General features: G+C 46.6%; 1 protein-coding gene across 5 annotated transcripts in view; it reads left to right on the top strand.

Moving 5' to 3' along the window:
* The first annotated feature begins 255 nt into the window (after positions 1–255).
* Positions 256–22,401, top strand: part of LOC122548805 (tetratricopeptide repeat protein 31-like) — a 111,056-nt gene continuing 88,910 nt past the window's right edge. For 2 of the 5 annotated variants that reach the window (XM_087992054.1, XM_043687717.2), the window contains exons 1-4: positions 256–437; positions 18,166–18,245; positions 19,109–19,211; positions 20,848–21,038. In XM_087992054.1, coding sequence (XP_087848180.1) covers positions 386–437; positions 18,166–18,245; positions 19,109–19,211; positions 20,848–21,038 — 426 coding nt within the window. In that variant the 5' untranslated portion in view covers positions 256–385. Of the gene's footprint in view, positions 438–16,325; positions 16,994–18,165; positions 18,246–19,108; positions 19,212–20,847; positions 21,039–22,401 lie in introns of those variants that run through there. The other 3 variants (XM_087992048.1, XM_043688061.2, XM_043687805.2) reach the window with 3 other exon arrangements.

Genomic DNA, 22,401 nt, shown 5'->3' with positions numbered 1-22,401 from the left:
TAAGCTGTTGCAATCTTCTTTGTGTTATGAACCACTTGGTTATTGAACAGAAAAGGTTATAGAAGGGGGTAGGTGAGTAGCTGTGATCAGGGACAGGGTGGAGCACACTCTGTTGAGTTGAGAATGGGGGGGTGGGTCACTCTTGCCCGTCTCAAAGATGGCGGCGCCCACGCTCAATCCGTCATCGCAGCGGAGCGGACATGCCCGGCCGCCAGGATGGGTGGACTTCGGGTTTCCGGTTCCGGCCGGGAGGCTTGTTGTGAGGCGCGGGGCCTAAGGGAGAGCCCGAGGCGGATTGGCGAGTTAGGCCCCGGCCTCTGGGGCCTGCACCCGCCGCGGAGGACTCCGCCTCGCTTTGCTCATTTCACCAAATCGAGTGGCCGACATGAGCGGCAGTGGCGGGGGTTACATCGACCCGATCTGGTGGCGGGAGAATGGTGAGGGCACCGGGGAGGGGAGGGGAGGGGAGGGGCGGTCTGGATGGGGGTTTGGAGAGAATGGGGGGGTTTGGGGAGAATGGGGGGGTTTGGGGAGAATGGGGGGGTTTGGGGAGAATGGGGGGGTTTGGGGAACGGACAGGGTTTGGGGAACGGACAGGGTTTGGGGAATGGGGGGGGTTTGGGGAGAATGGGGGGGTTTGGGGAGAATGGGGGGGTTTGGGGAGAATGGGGGGGTTTGGGGAGAATGGGGGGGTTTGGGGAGAATGGGGGGGTTTGGGGAACGGACAGGGTTTGGGGAACGGACAGGGTTTGGGGAACGGACGGGGTTTGGGGAGAATGGGGGGGTTTGGGGAGAATGGGGGGGTTTGGGGAGAATGGGGGGGTTTGGGGAGAATGGGGGGGTTTGGGGAGAATGGGGGGGTTTGGGGAATGGGGGTGTTTGGGGAGTGGGGGGGGTTGGGGAATGGGGGTGTTTGGGGAGTGGGGGGGGTTGGGGAATGGGGGTGTTTGGGGAGTGGGGGGGGTTGGGGAATGGGGGTGTTTGGGGAGTGGGGGGGGGTTGGGGAATGGGGGTGTTTGGGGAGTGGGGGGGGGTTGGGGAATGGGGGTGTTTGGGGAGTGGGGGGGGGTTGGGGAATGGGGGTGTTTGGGGAGTGGGGGGGGGTTGGGGAACGGACAGGGTTTGGGGAGTGGGGGGGGTTTGGGGAGTGGGGGGGGTTTGGGGAGTGGGGGGGTTTGGGGAGTGGGGGGGGTTTGGGGAGTGGGGGGGGTTTGGGGAGTGGGGGGGGTTTGGGGAGTGGGGGGGGTTTGGGGAATGGGGGGGTTTGGGGAGTGGGGGGGGTTTGGGGAGTGGGGGGGGTTTGGGGAATGGGGGGGTTTGGGGAGTGGGGGGGGTTTGGGGAATGGGGGGGTTTGGGGAGTGGGGGGGGTTTGGGGAATGGGGGGGTTTGAGGAGTGGGGGGGGTTTGGGGAATGGGGGGGTTTGAGGAGGGGGGGGGTTTGGGGAGTGGGGGGGTTTGGGGAACGGACAGGGTTTGGGGAGTGGGGGGGGTTTGGGGAACGGACAGGGTTTGGGGGTGGGGGAGGTTTGGGGAACGGACAGGGTTTGGGGGTGGGGGAGGTTTGGGGAACGGACAGGGTTTGGGGGTGGGGGAGGTTTGGGGAACGGACAGGGTTTGGGGGTGGGGGAGGTTTGGGGAACGGACAGGGTTTGGGGAACGGACAGGGTTTGGGGGTGGGGGAGGTTTGGGGAACGGACAGGGTTTGGGGAACGGACAGGGTTTGGGGGTGGGGGAGGTTTGGGGAACGGACAGGGTTTGGGGAACGGACAGGGTTTGGGGGTGGGGGAGGTTTGGGGAATGGGGGAGTTTGGGGAACGGACAGGGTTTGGGGAACGGACAGGGTTTGGGGGTGGGGGAGGTTTGGGGAACGGACAGGGTTTGGGGAACGGACAGGGTTTGGGGAACGGACAGGGTTTGGGGGTGGGGGAGGTTTGGGGAACGGACAGGGTTTGGGGAACGGACAGGGTTTGGGGAACGGACAGGGTTTGGGGGTGGGGGAGGTTTGGGGAACGGACAGGGTTTGGGGGTGGGGGAGGTTTGGGGGAATGGGGGGGTTTGGGGAACGGACAGGGTTTGGGGTAGGTTTGGTGGGGTGAATGGGGAAGGAGGTAATGAGGCTGGGGAGCTTGGTGGGATGGGGAGGCTAGGGCTGGACATTGTGGAAGAAAGACTGAGGTGTGTATTTAGGGAGGGAAATGTTGGGGGTGCTTGGTGGAATGGGAGACTGGGGAGACAGACTAGATGGGAGGGTGAGGGGGAATGACAGTGAGCGGTGGGGACTGAGACTGGGATAGAAGAGGGAGACAAAGGAGCAGGAAAGTGAGAGGTGGATTTGGAGGTGGGGCTGGGAAGAGAGGAGGTTGATGAGTTGAGGGTAAAAGAATGAGATTGAAGAGTGAGATGGAGGGGAGAAGTTGCAGGAGATGTAAACCATTAACCTGTAGCAGGGAGAGGTGGAATTTGGAGTGTGTCCAAGCCATCAAAAGAAACAATGCCTTGGTTGAGGTATGTGATGAGAGGCAATGCTGGTAGTGGGGTGGTGGGTAGGAGAATGGAGAGAGGGCAAGAGAATTGGAAGTGATGGCGGTTGGTTGTGCATGTTGGGAGAATTGATCACTATTCTTGGAAGATAGTGAGATAATTTATCGGAAAACACAAGGAATTATTAGAGTTGATAAGTGCAAATGTGAAGGCAGGTAATGGACCAAATTGCATGAATCCTTGAATCTGATGGAATGCACATTGTAGCTTAGACACAATATAGCAGAAGGTGCAACCAGTGTTTCAAACCTCTTCTGATCTAACAGTCGTGTGGAACTCGTGAATGGGCGAGCAAGCACACGAGCTTCAGAGGGGAGACGGAGTAAAGAGGTGAACTTGGATGATAGAGACTTCATCCAGTGGTTACCAAGCACTAGATTGTAGGGAGGGTTCAGTGTGCAGTTCTGGTCACCAAATTACTGATTGTTGAGACTAAAGAGAATACAGAGGAGAATAATGAGATTGTTGTCAGGACTGAAGAATTTTAGTGATGAGCAAAGGTCTGAACGATTTTGTTTTTGCAATGAAGGAAGTTGAGGGGCGATTTCAAATTGCGCAACATTGTGGGGCCTGGATGGAAAGGATATGTTGAAATTAGCACAGGAAATAGAAGCACGAGGAGGCTGTTTCAACCCTTTGAGCCTGCTCAATCAAAGCTCTGCCACTCACTACATCATAGCTGATCATCGTCTCCTGCTCCTCCTTATTCCCCATAGCTTTTAGTCTCCTTAGCCTGAAGAATTTTGGAAATGCACATCAGAGCAGGACTTATACACTTAATGGTAAGGTCCTAGAGAGTGTTGCTGAACAAAGAGACCTTGGAGTACAGGTTCATAACTCCTTGAAAGTGGAGTCGCAGGTAGATAGGATAGTGAAGAAGGCGTTTGGTATGCTTTCCTTTATTGGTCAGAGTATTGAGTACAGGAGTTGGGAGGTCATGTTGCGGCTGTACAGGACATTGGTTAGGCCACTGTTGGAATGTTGTGTGCAATTCTGGTCTCCTTCCTATCGGAAAGATGTTGTGAAACCTGAAAGGATTCAGAAAAGATTTACAAGGATGTTGCCAGGGTTGGGGGATTTGAGCTATAGGGAGAGGCTGAACAGGCCGGGGCTGTTTTCCCTGGAGCGTCGGAGGCTGAGGGGTGACCTTATAGACGTTTACAAAATTATGAGGGGCATGGATAGGACAAATAGGGTAAATTTTCCCAGGGGTGGGGGAGTCCAGAACTAGAGGGCATAGGTTTAGGGTGAGAGAGGAAAGATATAAGAGAGACCTCAGAGGCAACTTTCCCACGCAGAGGGTGGTGCATGTATGGAACGAACTGCCAGAGGAAGTGGTGGAGGCTGGTACAATTGCAACATTTAAGAGGCATTTGGATGGGTATATGAATAGGAAGGGTTTGGAGGGATATGGGCAAAGTGCTGGCAAATGAGACTAGATTAGGTTGGGATATCTGCTCTGCATGGACGGGTTGGACCGAAAGGTCTGTTTCTGTGTTGTACATCTCTGACTCTAATTATCCCCTATTCCAAGTAGATAACCAGAGGGCATAGATTAAAAATTATTGAAAGAATGTTAGTGGTAGGGTTCTGGAACTTGAAGGGTGGTTGAAGCACTTCACCATCTTTTTTAAAAAGACGATTGTATACACCATCACCAAAATGCTGTACGTTTCTTTGTAGGCTGACACAGGTGCATTGGGCTGGATGGTCTTTCTATGTGTAACTTCAGAGCAGGAGCGTGATGTTCAGCCCCTCCAGCCTGTTCTGCTATTCTAGATCATGGCTGTCCATCTCACCTCAGCACCAAATCCATTGATGCCATATTTACTCTGTTTAAACTCAGTAACCAGACATTAGTTGGTCTGAAGTCAGCTGTGGGTAATCTCTTAGAACTCTATACATGGGATAGATTGAGGAGACCATTAGAAAAACCTGAATTACTCAGATGCAGCCAACGCAAACGTATCTGTTGAAGAGCAATCCTGTTTGAGTAATGGTGTATTGAAGCCAGATTAAAGAAAAAGCAATGCAATGGGTGTAACTTATTTGCATGTTCATCTCATTGAAGAAGCCTCGGCTCCTGAAGGGCTGTTAGAGAATCACTTTAAAAGGAAAAGGCTTGTAGTTATACAGCACCTTTCATGGTTGTTTCACGATGGTTTACAGCAGTAAAATGACTTGACATTTCACCGTTTTTAAAAAAAGAACTCTCTGTCGGAGGCAGTCGTGTGTTCTGAACTAGGTAGATCTGTTTCTGTGACGTTGATTGAGTGATAGGTGTTGGCCAGAACTGAAGGAGAACTCCCCAGCTCCTCTTCAAAGTGAGCACATTACTCCTCCAGTAATGCATTAACTGTCAGCCTTGATTTTGGAGGAGGACTTGAACTCAGAACATTCAGATTCATGCAACAGTGCTAGCCACTGAAGGACAACTGTCACGGGGGAGAGAGAAAAAACTATTTAAAAACAAACAATTGGTTAACACAGGAAGCAGAGACAAACGGGTGAAGCTATCTCAGCACAAATCCAACTTCCTTCAGAACCCACCGCTGACTGAAACATTGGTCATACTACCTGGTATCTGGTTAAATTTGATTTACATTTTGTGATTACAACTCAAAAGTGGTTTGAGAACTGAGTGGTTGCTTGATGTCTAAAAGAATTGGAACTGACTGCAGTTGCTAGGTATTTTTTTGTGTGTGTGGCTGATTGGTTATAGCAAACAAAATCTCAATCTGGAGTCCAGGATGGTTGTAGGCATGTTGTTGGAAGAGTTGGTTTAGAAGGACAAAAGCAGCAGATGTGTGGGAATACCATTCCCGACAAGTTCCCCTCTGAACCACTCCCCATCCTGACCTTTACTATGGAAGCAGACCCTTCGGTCGAATTAGTCTACGCCGACGATGTTCCCAAACCAAACTGTCCCACTTGCCTGTGCTTGGCCCATATCCCTCCAAACCATTCCTCAGTGTGACTGGTTCAAAGTCCTGGAATTCCCTTCCTAACAGCACTGTGGGTGACTCTGCAGGGGTTCCAGAAGGCAGCTTCCCAACACCACCACCACTTCCCAGGGAATTAGGGATGGCCAGTAAATACTAGTCCAGCCAATGATGCTCACATTTTGTGAATGACGGAATCTTTTTAAAAAAAATCCATCTGGGCAAATGTGGTGTAATTTCAGGATTCCAATGTATTCGAACCATTTTTACAGCAGCTGACGATTCTGAAGTATCTTATATGTGGGAGGAGTAAATGTTAAGGTTTTGAAAATTTCAAATGTCACTGTTATTTTGGTGTTAGCTGAGATCCATTACCAGAGACAATGACTGAGTACTTGAAAAATGTGAGCTCATCTGAGAGTCAGCATGTATTTGTAAAGGATATGCCATGTCTGACTAATGTCATTGAGTTTTGAGAGATTGGTGGCTTTGATAGAGGAGTGGTTTTGAAGTAAAGAAGTACTTCCTGGATGTGTGTGACAGTTTCTTCTCTGGAATCTATTTGCAAAGGTGAGATTGCAGAAGAATTGCAGTAACCTAATTGAAGCAGTAATTCTGGTTGGGATGTCGGAGGCAGTGGTATTCCAAACGCTTAATGGTTAATAATGATCCCGGTTACAATGCTGTAAACCACATTTAAAGTTGTATGTTTGCCAAGTGGTGTCTGAGTTTTAGTTTCGTTTCTGTTCAATCTTTTCCATTTTAACCAGTGACTCAAAAACAACTGGCCGGTTTCATCTGAGCAGTGCTGAGACAAAATATTAATTCACAGAAGGTTTTTATTTTCTCTTGTTAAGTGCCTTTTATATAAAAGAAATAGTTCTTGAGTGTAACTTATTTATCAGAATTCCAAGGCAGCGTTGGTGTCTTTTGTTTAAAGTTTAAGACTCTATTCTTTCAGAAAAGGCAGTCTCACTCTCGACTAAAATCAGACCACAGTCGTGAAGTCCCTGGAGAACAGGCACTAATCTAATCGGGTAGATCGATTATTTAAGTATTATTTAAAGGAGGCAGCATGGGCTTTGAGACTTGTCAGGCTGGTAAAGGTTTGTTCCAGATTGCGCACTGGGTGGGAGGAAGTATTTTCCCTGTCTGTTTGCTTTGTATACTGTGCTGTGGAATGGTTGTCTCCATGCTCTGTCTCAGTGCTTACTGAGACATTGCATTCACGTTTCTGAGGAAGCATCAGATGAATACAATGCTACTGCTGTGGATGGATCAGAGGGACAGCGTTTCTTGAAAAGGTTGCAGTAAGCCACAATTGCTAAATCAGGTTCTTGAAAAGCAGTAATACCAAAGCGAAGTTTGGATATAGCTGGAGGTGTCTGATTAGCCTCTGTCGCTGCGTTTAAGCTGGTACCTGTCAGACATTTCGAAGTCAAGGGAGAACTGACTTTAAATTTTCAAATTAATTTGTGATATTAGCAGAATATTATTTAAATGGAAAGAGACTAGAGGAATGCTGAGGATCTGGGTTTCAGGTGAATTGCCAAAAGTTATGAAGAAATTAAGAATGCAACTGCAACGGTGACGTATTAAGGGATTATGGAGTATAAAAGTAGAGAGGTCTTACTGAAACCATTGGTTAGACCACACTTGAAAAAAGGCGTAGTTATGTTTCTCTGCTTAATGAGAGAGATTAATGAGAACAGTTCAGAGGAGGTTCACTCGGCTGATTGTGGGATGAAAGGATTGTCTCAATTAAGAGAATAGATTTTACACATTTAAGAGAACAAGTGGTTAATTTGTTCAAGGCATTATAAGATCCTGCGAGGTCTCAGCAGGCTGGATACGGAGAGAATATTCCCCCTTGTGTGGGAATCCAGAACTCTTGAGTGAGTTTCATGACCAGAGAATTCCATGACTGGGGAATTTTCTTCCCTCGGGAGCAGTGGAGGCAGTGTAATTAAGCATATTCCAGGATGGCGGAGACAGGTTTTTGATCTCGCTCAGGACTGAGGCTTTGGAAGCCAGCAAGTGGAGTTCAGAGCCGAAGCAGATCAACCTTCATCCTATCAAATGGTACAATAAGCTGGAGGGCCTGAGTGGCCTCCTAATTTCTCATTTTCCCTGGAGAAACTCAGCAGTTTTGGTAGCATCTGTTGGGAGAAGAACAGAGTTAACGTTTTGAGTCTTGTGACTCTGTTTTCTCCAGATTTTGCCAGACCTGCTCAGTTTTTCCATCAGTTTCTGTTTTTGTTTGTTTCAAATCTCCAGCATCTGTAGTTCTTTGTTTTGTGCAAGTCTTGTGCATCATAAGAATGTGTAAATCTTCCCATTGTGACAGTGGAAGATGTCCTGAACAAGAGTTTTAAATTGTTGTGATCTTCACCTTGTTGCTTTTGCAAGATACAAGAATATAATTTCACAGCTGCACCTCAGGAGAAGACCATGTAACTTCAAGTGAATATTTCAAGTCAGTATTACATAGAACAGTACAGCATAGTACAAGTCCTTTGACCCACGATGTTGTGCTGAGCATTTATCTTAATCTAAGATCAACCTAACCTGCGCACCCCTCAATTTACTGTCGTCCATGTGCTTGTTCGGCAGTCGCTTAATTCTGTCTCCAGTATTGGTAAGTTTTTATCCCTTGCCCCTTAGATGCTCAGCAACAGTAAATTTTGCTCCTGAGAGGCATTAAAGTGGATAAATCCCCAGGACCTGATAAGGTGTATCCTCGAAGCAAGGGAAGTGATTGCTGGGCCCCTTGCTGAAATATTTGGATCATCAATAGTCACAATTGAGGTGCCTGAAGACTGAAGGTTGACAAGCAGGAGGCTGGAAGAACACAGCAAGCCTGGCAGCATCAGAAGGTGGAGAAGTCAACATTTTGGGTGTAATCCTTCTTCAGAAGACTGGAGGTTAGCTAACACGGTGCCACTATTTAAGAAAGGTGGTAAGAAAAAGCCAGGGAACTATAGACCAGGGGGCAAGTTGTTGGAGGGAATCCTGAGGGGCAGGATTTGCATGCACTTGGAAAGGTAAGGACTGATTAAAGATAGTCAACATGACTTTGTGTATGGGAAATCATGTCTGACTAACTTCATTGAGTTTTTTTTTGAAGAACTAACAAAGAGGAATAAAAGGATGATTAGGATAGGAATCGGGCCAGTTCAAAGACAGAAGTGGGAAGTTGAGTATGGACCCTGTGGAGATCGGAGAGGTGCTAAATGAACATTTCTCACCGGTGTTCGCTCAGAAAAAGGAGAATATTGTAGAGGAGAAGAATGAGGGAAGAGATATTAGACTAGAAAGGATCGAGGTTAGTTGTGCACAGGTGTTATCTCGAGAAGGAGTGAAAATAGACAAGTTACCTGGGCCGGATGGGATTTATCCGAGGATTCTCTGGGAAGCTAGGGAGGAGATAACCGAGCCTTTGTCAGTTGGAAGAATGTTACAGGTTGCAGGGGGACTTGGATAAACTGCAGAATTGGGCTGAGAGGCGGCAAATGGAGTTCAATGCAGCTAAATATGAGGTGATGCACTTTGGGAAGAATAACAGGAAGGCAGAATACTGGGTCAATGGAAAGATTCTTGGTAGTGTGGTTATGCAGAGGGAACCATATGCATAGATCCCTGAAAGTTGCCACCCAGGTTGATAGTGCTGTTAAGAAGGCATACGGTGTATTAGGTTTCATTGGTAGAGGGATTGAGTTCCGGAGCCACAATATCATGCTGCAACTATATAAAATGCTGGTGCGGCCACACTTGGAATATTGTGCACAGTTGTGGTCCCCATATTTCGGGAAGGATGTGGAAGCATTGGAAAAGGTGCAGAGGAGATTTACCAGGATGTTGCCTAGTCTGGAGGGAAGGTCTTATGAGGAAAGGCTGAGAGACTTGGGTCTGTTCTCATTGGAAAGAAGGCAGCTAAGGGGGGATTTGATAGAGACCTACAAGATGATCAGAGGATTAGATAGGGTAGACAGTGAAAGACTTTTTCCTAGGATGATGACGTCAGCTTGTACGAGGGGGCATAACTACAAATTGAGGGGTGATAGATTTAAGACAGATGTCAGAGGCAGGTTCTTTACTCAGAGAGTGGTGAGGGTGTGGAATGTCCTACCAGCTAATGTAGTCAACTCAGCCACATTAGGGAGATTTAAGCAATCCTTAGATAAGCACTTGGATGATTTTGGGATAGTGTAGGGGGACAAGCTGAGAATAGTTCACAGGTTGGCGCAACATTAAGGGCCGAAGGGCCTGTTCTGCGCTGTATTGTTCTATGTTCTAGGATTAATGAGCAGTGGTTTTGGTCGATGTGGACTTCAGTAAGGCGTTTGACAATGTTCCTCATGGTAGACTGGTTAGCAACGTGAGATCACACGGAATATGTGGAGAACTAGCCAATTGGTTATAGAACTAGATTGGAAGGTAGAAGACAGAGGTGGTGGTGGAGGATTGCTTTTCAGACTGAAGGCCTGTGACTAGTGGTGTGCCACAATGATCGATGTTGGGTCCACTACTTTTCATCATTTATATAAATGATTTGGATGTGAATATAGGAGGTATAATTAGTAAGTTTTCTGGTGACACTAAAATTAGAGGTGTAATGGACAGCGAAGAAGGTTACCTCAGATTATAACTGGATCTTGATCAGATGGGCCAATGGGCTGAGGAGTATCAGCTGGAGGACTTATACACTTAATGGTAAGGTCCTAGGGAGTGTTGCTGAACAAAGAGACCTTGGAGTGCAGGTTCATAGCTCCTTGAAAGTGGAGTCGCAGGTAGATAGGATAGTGATGAAGGCGTTTGGTATGCTTTCCTTTATTGGTCAGAGTATTGAGTACAGGAGTTGGGAGGTCATGTTGCGGCTGTACAGGACATTGGTTAGGCCACTGTTGGAATATTGCGTGCAATTCTGGTCGTCTTCCTATAGGAAGGATGTTGTGAAACTTGAAAGGGTTCAGAAAAGATTTACAAGTATGTTGCCAGGGTTGGAGGATTTGAGCTATGGGGAGAGGCCTAGGCTGTTTTCCCTGGAGTGTTGGAGGCTGAGGGGTGACCTTATAGAAGTTTATAAAATCACGAGCATGGATAGGGTAAATAGGCAAAGTCTTTTCCCTGGGATCGGGAGTCCAGAACTAGAGAGAGCATAGGTTTAGGGTGAGAGGGGAAAGATTTAAAAGGGACCTGAGCAATTCTTTCATGCAGAGGTTTGGTGTGAGTATGGAATGAGCTGCCAGAGGAAGTGGTGGAGGCTGGTACAATTACAACATTTAAAAGGCATCTGGATGGGTATATGAATAGGAAGGGTTTGGAGGGATATGAGCCGGGTGCTGGCAAATGGGACTAGATTAGGTTGGGATATCTGGTCAGCATGGATGAGTTGGACCGAAGGGTCTATTTCTGTGCTGTACATCTTTATGACTTTCATGAAGTGGACATGAGAATAAAAGTGTTTGTTTTTGCCTGTTTTATCTATTTTAGATAGAGGCTCTAATGGATCCTGTCACCTTGTGAACTGTTGGTGGAAATGTGGTTAGACTGAAAGTGTTCCTGGCTCAACAATCTCAGAAATGCTCTAATTCTTAGAGTCTTGTAGTTTGTACCTCATGTTAGAATGCCAAGCTGTCTGTAGCAGGGTAAATAATGAAAGTTTTTCCATTCCTTGTGAAGAGCTCTGTTTAATCACCATCTGGTGATGGATAATGCTTCCAATCTTAGGCAGTGTTAGCAAAGGGTTCAAGAGGCAAAGCTAATCCTGGATGGTCTGCTTGGATTTGAAGAGCAGAGCATAATGAGCTATTAACTTTTAGACTTTCAAATAATTTATAGAAAAAGAAAATGTGAGAGATTTTGGATGATTTTTAGTGAGATATCACGTGGCAGATTTTTATATGTATAACATTAATGGCAGCATTTGATAGTGTGGTGCAGTGGTAGTATCCCCAACTCTGAGCCAAGAGACCCAGGTTCAAGTTTGACCTGCTTCATGGGTGTGTAATAACCTCTCCGACCAGATTGATTTACAAAATGTCTTGAAGGCAATGACACTACGTGAATACAGAGCTGGCAAAGGGACATAGATGTTCTGGGCAATAAAAGCAAAATATTGCAGATGCCAGAGACCCAAAAGCAAAACAGTGTGATGGAGAAACTCAGCAGCACCCTTGCAACATCTGTGTAATGAGAATCAGAGTTAATATTCAGAGTCTGATGTGACTCTGATATTTCAGGGCTCCACTGCACATAATCTCCAAGACGGTTTGCAGTGGACCTGGCCAGGTAGTCCTTCCGTGACTACCTGGTCAGGTCCACGCCCCCCCCCCAACAACCCACCCTTCCGCCCTGGCAGTCTCCCCTGCCACCGCAGGAATTGCAAAACCTGTGCCCACACCCCCTCCCTCACCTTCCAAGGCCCAAAAGAAGCCTTCCACATCCATCAAAGTTTCACCTGCACATCCACCAATATCATTTATTGTATCCGTTGCTCCTGATGCAGTCTCCTGTACATTGGGGAGACTGGACGCCTCCTCACAGAACGCTTTAGGGAACATCTCCAGAACACTTGCACCAATCTACCCCATCGCCCCGCGGTCCAACATTTCAACTCCCCCTCCCACTCTGCCGAGGACATGCAGGTTCTTGGCCGCCTCCACCGCCGCTCCCTCACCACCAGACGTTTGGAGGGAGAATGCCTCACCTTCCGCCTCGGAACACTTCAACCCCAGGGTATCAATGTGGATTTCAACAGTTTCCTCATTTCCCCTCCCCCCACCTCACCCTAGTTCCAACCTTCGAGCTCAGCACCGCCCTCATGACCTGTCCTACCTGCCAATCTCCCTTCCCACCTATCTGCGCCACCCTCCCCTCTGACCTATCACTGTAAGTAATCTAATCTATTACCTCCATCCCCATCCCCTGATTGTACTCTTGGCTATCTTCTCCCCAGTCCCGTCCCACCCCATTTATCGCTCCACCCTGGAGGCTCCCTGCCCCTATTTCTGATTAAGGGCTTTTGCCCGAAATGTCGATTTTACTGCTGCTCGGATGCTGCCTGACCTACTGTGCTTTTCCAGCACAACTCTGATCTAAACCCTAGTTTCCAGCACCTGCCGTCCTCACTTTAGCCTACAATCTTCAAGATGTCTGCACGACTCCAATCCTGGCCTTGTGAGCATCCCCATCTTGAACCCCTTCAACATTTGCTGTGTTGCTTTCGCCTCCTGGGCCCAGAGCTCTCTGTATGTAACTTTTCTCCTCCACCTCTCTTGTCCTTACTTAGTGCTTTTTAAATCCTTCCTGTGTGACACAGTTTTTAATCAGCTGCCCTTACATCTCATTGATTTGGGACCAAATTCTGTTTGACAGCTAATGGTCCTGTTAGAGAGCGTGTCAGTAATAGGGTCAGGGGATGATGGTGGACCCGGGTGGACAAGATCAAAATCTGCAGGGGTTTGATTTTTGACCAGAGTCTGGGTCTTCAGTCAATCTGTGCCATTGAGATAACTGATATGACTCTCCACCTTTCTGAGAGTGAGCAATGGTTTGAAGTTTGCTCATGATGTGTGAGACAGAACGGGGAAGAATGAGAAGATTGCCAAAAGATACGGTGAATTGAGCAAAGTGGGTAGGATGCAAGATGTAAATAGACATGTACGAGAGTCATAGAGATGTACAGCATGGAAACAGACCCTTCAGTCCAACCCATCCATGCCGACCAGATATCCCAACCCAATCTAGTCCCACCTGCCAGCACCCGGCCCATATCCCTCCAAACCCTTCCTATTCATATACCCATCCAAATGCCTCTTAAATGTTGCAATTGTACCGGCTTCCATCACATCCTCTGGCAGCTCATTCCATACATGTACCATCCTCTGTGTGAAAAAGTTGCCCCTTTGGTCTCTCTCATATCTTTCCCCTCTCGCCCTTTAGTTCTGGACTCCCCGACCCCAGGGAAAAGCCTTTGTCTATTTATCCTATCCATGCCCCTCATAATTTTGTAAACCTCTATAGGGTCACCCCTCAGCCTCTGACGCTCCAGGGAAAACAGCCCAGCCTGTTCAGCCTCTCCCTGTAGCTCAGATCCTCCAACCCTGGCAACATCCTTGTAGATCTTTTCTGAACCCTTTCAAGTTTCACAACATCCTTCCGATAGGAAGGAGACCAGAATTGCACGCAATATTCCAACAGTGGCCTAACCAATGTCCTGTACAGCCGCAACATGACCTCCCAACTCCTGTACTCAGTACTCTGACCAATAAAGGAAAGCATACCAAAAGCCTTCTTCACTTTCCTATCTACCTGCGACTCCACTTTCAAGGAGCTATGAACCTGCACTCCAAGGTCTCTTTGTTCAGCAACACTCCCTAGGACCTTACCATTAAGTGTATAAGTCCTGCTAAGATTTGCTTTCCCAAAATGCAGCACCTCGCATTTATCTCAATTAAACTCCATCTGCCACTTCTTGGCCCATCTGGTCCAGATCCTGTTGTAATCTGAGGTAGCCCTCTTCACTGTCCACTACACTTCGAATTTTGGTGTCATCTGCAAACTTACTAACTGTACCTCTTATGCTCGCATCCAAATCATTTATGTAAATGACAAAAAGTAGAGGACCCAGCACCGATCCTTATGGCACTCCACTGGTCACAGGCCTCCAGTCTGAAGAACAACCCTCCACCACCACCCTCTGTCTTCTACCTTTGCGCCAGCTCTGTATCCAAATGGCTAGTTCTCCCTGTATTCCATGAGATCGAACCTTGCTATCCAGTCTCCCATGGGGACCTTGTCGAACGCCTTACTGAAGTCCATATAAATCACATCTACTGCTCTGCCCTCATCAATCTTCTTTGTTACTTCTTCAAAAAACTCAATCAAGTTTGTGAGACATGATTTCCCACACACAACGCCATGTTGACTATCCCGAATCAGTCCTTGCCTTTCCAAATACATGTACATCCTGTCCCTCAGGATTCCCTCCAACAACTTGCCCACCACCGAGGTCAGGCTCACCGGTCTATAGTTCCCTGGCTTGTCTTTACCACCCTTCTTAAACAGTGGCACCATGTTTGCCAACCTCCAGTCTTCTGGCACCTCACCTGTGACTATCGATGATACAAATATCTCAGCAAGAGGCCCAGCAATCACTTCTCTAGCTTCCCACAGAGTTCTCGGGTACACCTGATCAGGTCCTGGGGATTTATCCACCTTGACCCGTTTCAAAACATCCAGCACTTCCTCCTCTGTAATCTGGACATTTTGCAAGATGTCACCATCTATTTCCCTACAGTCTATATCTTCCATATCCTTTTCCACAGTAAATACTGATGCAAAATCTTCATTTAGTATCTCCTCCATTTTCTGAGGCTTCACACAAAGACTGCCTTGCTGATCTTTGAAGGGCCCTATTCTCTCCCTAGTTACCCTTTTGTCCTGTGAGGACCTGTACTAGCACTACACTACAAAGGTATAGCACTGTATATCCAAGTTTGCTGATGGTATGAAGTTTGGCTCATGAACAGGATTGTTGGGAGTAGAAAATTGGCAAGTGTGATAGATAGCAAGTTTTAAAATCTATCTTATGACTCAATGAGGAAGTGTGCTATCAAGCTCCATTACTCCACAGGCTGTCACAAATAGGGTGTTAGCACCCAACTAAACCATCAGTCAATTTGCCTGCCTGACTGCGATTCAGGGCAAAAGTAATTTATGTCAGATCTCGTCATTCACAGGAAAACAATTTAACAGACTACAATAATGGATTACTGGTTTACCACTGGGACCTAGACTGTATTCTTTTAAATCCCATCCCCTAGGGGGCCCCCCATCCCTATGTCACAGCCCCCATTCACTTATTCATTTGCATAAGATCAGACAAAAATAGACTGTTTAACGCAAATGTTGTGGCTGGAAAATATAGGCAGGGAAAATTTCTGGAAGTCAAAAGTCCAGACCGTAAAGGTGGTGAGTTATTTCTTTCAGATTTTAGGGTTTCGATGACCAGTGACACAATGTCTACAGAGTGATACTTCATCTTCCTGTCTTCAGTTGGATTTGGATCTTGTATGAGAATTCTCTCTGTACAGATTTTTCTTTGTGGTTTCGCTCTGAAGGGGGAGAGAGATCTTCCTTGTTGGTAGATTCCAGATGTCTACAGCTGCAGATCACTTGCAGACCTGCAACAAACTGCAACTGACCCAATCTTCAGGCTGTTGCTGGGGAGATGATGGTCATGGCATCATCACTGGAGTGTTAATCCAGAGACCCAGAGAATGTTCTGGGGACCCAGGTTCGAGTCCTGCCACAGCACACAATGGAATTGGAATTCACTTTTTAAAAAAACCTGGAATTACGTCTAATGATCGTGAATCATTTGTTGATTGTCTGGAAAGAGCCCATCTGTTCACTAATGTTCTTCAGGGAAGGAAACTGCTGTTGTTACCTGGTCTGACCTAAATGTGACCCACAGCAATGTGATTGACTCTTAACTGCAATTAGGGATGGGCAATAAATGCTGGCATGGCCAGCTATGCCCTCGTCCTGTCAATGAGTGACTTTTTTAACAAAAAAGTTCCTACTGAACTCCAACACCTGGTGCCACTGTGTTCCAGTGTATCCATTTTGCTGTTTGTTCCAAGCTTTTTGCAAAGATCTGTAGCTCAGGTTGTGGATGAGGTGGTTGGTGAGCTCGCCGAGCTGCTGGGCTGTCGTGTCGATGTTTCATTACCATGCTGGGTAACGCCATTGGTGTGATGTCTGTGAAGCGCTGTGGTTCTGTCCTGCTTGGGTTTTGTGTAGTCCGGTCTGCCGGGGTGAGTGTCACTTCTGGGTCTTCTCTGCTGCGGTTTGTACACCAGCTCTATCTCTGTGTGTTTGTGGATTTTATTTTCATTGAAAGCCAGCCTTCCAAGAACACTCTTGCATGTCTATGTTTGGCTTGCCCGAGAATGGTTACTTTGTAATAGTTGAATTGATGGCCCTCATGGTCTGTGAGTACAGAGATGAGGGAGAGTGGATCCTGGTTGCAAGTTGGTGTCCATGAAGTCAGATGGCAGTTTTCTTCCAAGGCTAGTGTTCTTTTTCTGTCTCCTTAACTTTTCATTTACACCATATAATCATCAAGTTGCAGGAAGGAAACTCTGGTATTTTTTAAGCTGTGTAGCAGCATCCATCTTACCATTTACAGGCTGTATTCTCACTACCTGTCCATCAGCAGATTGTGATTCAATGTTTCCTGTTTTTAAAACAAGTGGGAATACATTTCCCCCACTCGCTCTATCTATTGCCCAGTCTGGACTTTAATGTTGGAAAATCATTAACACATCTTGTAGGCTGCACTTGCGATTCTATTGTGTAGATTTTTCTCTCCTGGATATAGTCACCTCTGCAGCAAGTTATAACACACCAGTATACATTCCTGTCCCGAGAAAATGCGTGGAATGTTGATGGCCTGGCTGAAGATTTTTGAGACCTTTCTGGTAGAGGTTGCTGAGGACAGGTACGTGATTATAGTAGCCATATTTGGGCTGTTTAGTGTGCTTTTTGGAAATAGGTTTAGTGTCTATGTATTAAAATTTGGTTTAATCCTTCCTTGACACAATTGATCTTTGGAGAGGAAGACAATATTAATCGTACTCCAATTTTTTAAACCTGTTCCGATGCATGAAAAGTATTTGATTATTCTGCTATTCATTGTCAGGGTCGCACACGTGGTTATTTGATGCAGTCTTATGTGAGGATCTCTGAAAATGTTTATTTCTGTGATGACAGTGGAGGAGCACACAAATTTCAGGACTCCATTCGTCCCTTCTGCACTGCTTTGTGCAGAAGGAAATGGTACTGAGTAAATGCATGAAAATCAACTGAAAGGAAAGGAAGATATCAGCTGAGCCAGCTGAACATAGCTTTAGTGAGGAAAGAGAAGCAGTGGTTGTGTCACTGAGCGAGGTCATCCAGAATTCGGAGCTTCTGGAAAGATGGCCTGTATGTGAGTGTAGATGAGACATGATCTATATGGACTTCGACAAGGCGTTCGACAAGGTTCCCCATGGGCGACTGATTAGCAAGGTTAGATCTCTCAGAATAGAGGTATGGATAGGGTAAATAGTCACAGTCTTTTCCCTAGAGTCGGGGAGTCCAGAACTAGAGGGCATAGGTTTAGGGTGAGAGGGGAAAGATATAAAAGAGACCTAAGGGGCAACCTTTTCACGCAGAGGGTGGTATGTGTATGGAATGAGCTGCCAGAGGATGTGGTGGAGGCTGGTACAATTGCATCATTTAAAAGGCATTTGGATGGGTATATGAATAGGAAGGGTTTGGAGGGATATGGGCCGGGTGCTGGCAGGTGGGACTAGATTGGGTTGGGATATCTGGTCGGCATGGACGGGTTGGACTGGGGTCTGTTTCTGTGCTGTACATTCTATGCCTCGAAGATGTGCAAGCAACATCAATCCATAGGCCCCATCTGGAAATGTGGAAGAGGGATTAAGGATGAATTTTTGTGGGGTCTGTAGCTCTGCTGACATTGCACGTTGTGTCGGCTGTGGATAGACGAGCAAAAACCTGGGTTGGTAGGTTTTGTAAGAACCGTGAGTGATGAAGTCGGTCTGCATTTCTTTCGGTGCACTGTGGAACTGTTTTTTTTATTCCCTAAAGCCTTTCTTTTTGCAGAAGGCTGTTACCTGTCAACATTGACGGATAAAGCCAACGTTTACCACCATAACCTGCAGGACAATCCGGTTACAAATCAGGTATGCATGGTGCCTGTAAGGGTACCTATCATTGTAATGATAGTTATGCTGCCGCACAGCCCACAGTTATTTGGTGTTTGCCTAGCCAATGGCGGTGGGCTGCTTGGAGGCGTTCAGACTATTCCTCTCTGAGAATGCTGATACTCTGTTTATTACTTATTGTAACTTTGGAAAAGTAGCAGCAGCCAATCAGCTTGAGGAAAAACAATGACAGAAAATGTTTTTGTATCTCTTTGTATTTCTGTTTATTCATTCCTGGGTTGCATGCATCAATGGAGGGCCAGCATTAATTGCCCATCACTATTTGACCTTTGAAATGAGCAGCTTGCTAGACCCTTTCAGAGGGCTGTTAGAGGTCCATCATATTACTGAGAATCTGGAGTTACGTGGGTGACCTTTTTCTTCCCCCAGGACTTTGATATTCTGAGTTTTATTGATTTATTCCTTGCCCATCCCTCGTTGCCCCTTGAGAAGGTGGTGGTGAGCTGCCTCCTTGAATCACTGCAGTCCTTGTGCTGTGGGTTGGCCCGCAATGCCCTTGGGGAGGGAATTCCAGGATTTTGACCCAGCAACGGTGAAGGAATGCAGATATTTCCAAGTCAGGGTGGTGAGTGGCTTGGAGGGGAACTTGCAGTTGATAGAGTTCCCTTGTATCTGTTACCTTTGTCCTTCAAAATGGCAGGGGTTGTATACTTGGTATGTACTGTCTCGGGATCTGTGGTAAACCTGTACAGTGCATCCCGCAAATGCTTCACATTGCTAATTCTCTGGGCTGGGGAATTGGGTTTTAATCTCTATTTGTTTGGTGGGTTTTGCTGTTGGTCACAATTTTTTTCAGTTTTTCCAATTGTGTTCTCTTGCAGAGGCTGGACAATTTTTTAAAAGATCTAATTGAGAGCAGTCCAGTGGAGGTTCATCAGTGTGTTTTTAATGAGGAGACAGCCATAATGGAGCAGCATGTTTTTGGTAATTTGTGTCTACAAGAATCTTGCTTGATCTTTGGGTTAATATCAATAGTTGTGTTTTGTCACAATTTCCACCCACTTCACCCTTTCGCACGCCCCTCTTGTATAGAAAGTAGGAGCAGAAGTAGCCAACCGGCCCTTGGATCCTGCTCCATCATTAAATATGGTCATTGCTGATCCTCTGTATCACTGTTGTGTTCCCCTGTCTCCCCATATTCCCTTGATGTCATTAAAATCTAGACAAAAAAAACTATCTCTTCCTTGAATCAGTGTCCTGTTCCCCCACAGCCTTCTGTGATTGAGAATTCTACAGGTTCACTCAGGTTTGAGTGAAGGCAGTGATCTCAGTTCTGAGTGGTCTACCCTGTGTCCTGAGACTGTCCCACGGTTCTAGACTGCCTACTAAGGGAAAATATTTACCTGAACTGCATCGCTGTAGCCCTGTTAGAATTTTGTACAGTTCAGTCCGATCCCCTCATCCTTCTAAACTCCAGTGAACACAGGTCCACCCAAACCAATCTGTTCCTGGAATCAACCTATTGACCCTCCACTGCATTCTGTCTCTGCCAAGCACCTCCTTTCTTGAGGGATGCGAAAATTGCAAGCAGTACTCCAGGTATGGTCTCACCAAGGCCTTGTATAACTGCAGTGAGGCAGTTCTGAACTCCTTCTGAATTCCAACCCTCTTGCACTGAAGACCAATGTTCTATATATGAATGCTTGGTGCGGTTGGCTGTTTACTTTCATTAACGGATGTAAAAGGACACCCAGACCCCTCTGTGTATCCATGATTCCCAATGTATCACCATTCAATTTAATTCATCTGTTTCTTACACCGTAGCATATAATTTCACAACTATCCATGCTGTATTGCATCTGCCATGTGTTTGTTCTGGCTCAACTTATCTAAATCACCTTGAAGCCTCCTTGCACCCTCTTTACAACTAAGTCCAAGCCAATTGTCTCCCCTGTACTGCTGATGCATAATTTTAAGGGTCCCTGCTTCCTCTGTTATTACTACGGTGTTTATTCTTCAACTAGTCAGATCATAAAGTGGCTCAGGTGCTCTTGAGGTAGAGTCATACGCCATACCCTGTGGTGATCACCTCAGTAACACTTGGATAGTAATATTGGTGGTAATGGTCTGTGATCCCATGGTCAATTGTTCAGCATAGTCCCAGGGATCAGCAGTGAATCCTGTAACTCTGCACTGGGCAGTTGTGCACAGTCTTCACTTGTGTGATGGACAGGAACTGAATCTCCTGACTGGGAGATTTTCTGTGCCATACTTGAGGGAGTGCTGCAGCTCAGAACTTCAAATGAGCAGCATGTGTTTTCTCAGTTGGATGTTAAGGATCCCATGAGGGGCCATGTCCTGGACCAGAGACCTGGGTAAACCGCAGTGGTCTGCTCCCAATTTAAATGAGTGGAGCAGTATTTCTGCTGCTGGAGAGTGTGTGGCGAGAGTTTCAGTGTCACCTCATGTATCCAGAGTAGACACTCGTGTCGCGTGATCCTGGGCTAGCAACGCAAATGGAATCAGGTCCTTTTACAGGGTTCAGGAGCGGAGGAATGAGAGCCAGAGCTGGAGATGATAAAGACAATCTGACTTCACTGTTATTGTATTGGTCCTGTAGATTCAAGTGATGATGATGATAATTACACCTATGAAGATGATTATTCCAATGATGATGATGACCACAACGTTGATACATTTTGCGGATTACGGAAAAATTTCCTCTACAATGCTCCGGAATTGTCCACATTTAAAAATATAACAGATCCATACAATAATAAAAGCTCCAATTCATACCGAGGTTCTGCTGAGGTGGGTAAACCTGAGAATTGCAGCTGTTGTTTGGTCATGCAGAACTTGCGTATTGCTGGAAATGAAAGCAGTTTTGATGGAACTTTTTGTCTTGCACTTATGACATTCCAAAGTAAAATAAAAATAGCAGTCATACTCTTGAGGTCAAAGAGCAGTGTAGCACTGTAACAGGCCGTTCAGGCCATCGTAACTGCACTGATACAAGATGCCTTTCTAAACTAAACACCTGTTGCCTCTACATGGTCCATATCCCTCTATTCCATGCCTAATCATGTATCTGTCAAGATGCCTCTTAAATGTTGTTGTGTCTGCTTCTACCATCTCCTCTGCATTCCAGGCGCTTCCATAGAAACACAGAAAATAGGTGCAGGAATAGGCCATTTGGCCCTTCGAGTCTGCACCACCACTCAGTCCGATCGTGGCTGGTCATGCAGTTTCAGTATGCTATTCCTGCCCTCTCTCCATACCCCTGATCCCATTAGTTGAAAGGGCCATGTCCAGCTCCCTCTTGAATATTTTTAATGAACTGGCCCCAACAGCTTCCTGTGGGAGAGAATTCCACAGGTTCAGAATTCTGAGTGAAGAAGTTCTTCGTATCTCAGTCCTGAACAGCTTACACCTTATTCTTAGACTGTGACCCCTCGTCCTGGACTTCCCCAGCATTGGGAACATTCTTCCTCACGTCTGGCATGTCCAGTCTCATCAGGGTTTTGTTTCCTTGAGATTCCCCCCTCGTTCTTCTAAATTCCAGTGAATCCAAACCCAGTTGAAGAAGTCTTTCCTTATCCTGGGAATGTCAGTCCTGCCATTCCCGGTGAACCTTCACTTGACTCCCTCAACCGCATCAGACTGAGGCGCCAAAATTGCACACAATAGTCGAGGTGTGGCCTCTCCAAGACCCTGGATAACTGCAGCAAGACATCCTTACTCTGATACTCAAGTCATCTTACTATAAATGCCAGCATGCCATTAGCTTTCCTCACTGCCTGCTGTACCTGCATGCCCACCTTCAGTGCAGTTCTGGTCTCCCTCCAATAGGAAGGATGTTGCGAAACTTGGAAGGGTTCAGAAAAGATTTACAAGGAGGTTGCCAGGGTTGGAGGATTTGAGCTGTAAGGAGAGGCTGAATAAGTTTTTGGGATTGTTTTCCCTGGAGTGTTGGAGGCTGAGGGGTGACCTTATAGAGGTTTATAAAATCATGAGGGGCATAGATAGGGTAACTAGACAAGGTCTTTTCCCCGGGGTGGGGGAAATCCAGATCAAGAGGGCATACGTTTAGGGTGTGAGGGGAAAGATTTAAAAGGGACCTAAGGGGCAACTTTTTCGCGCAGAGGGTGGTGTGTGTATGCAATGAGCTGCCAGA

Source organism: Chiloscyllium plagiosum, unplaced genomic scaffold, assembly GCF_037043375.1.
Source record: "Chiloscyllium plagiosum isolate Xiang-an unplaced genomic scaffold, Cpla_swu_hap1 HiC_scaffold_1, whole genome shotgun sequence".
Taxonomy (NCBI): domain Eukaryota; kingdom Metazoa; phylum Chordata; class Chondrichthyes; order Orectolobiformes; family Hemiscylliidae; genus Chiloscyllium; species Chiloscyllium plagiosum.
This window is presented reverse-complemented; position numbering and strand designations above follow the sequence as displayed.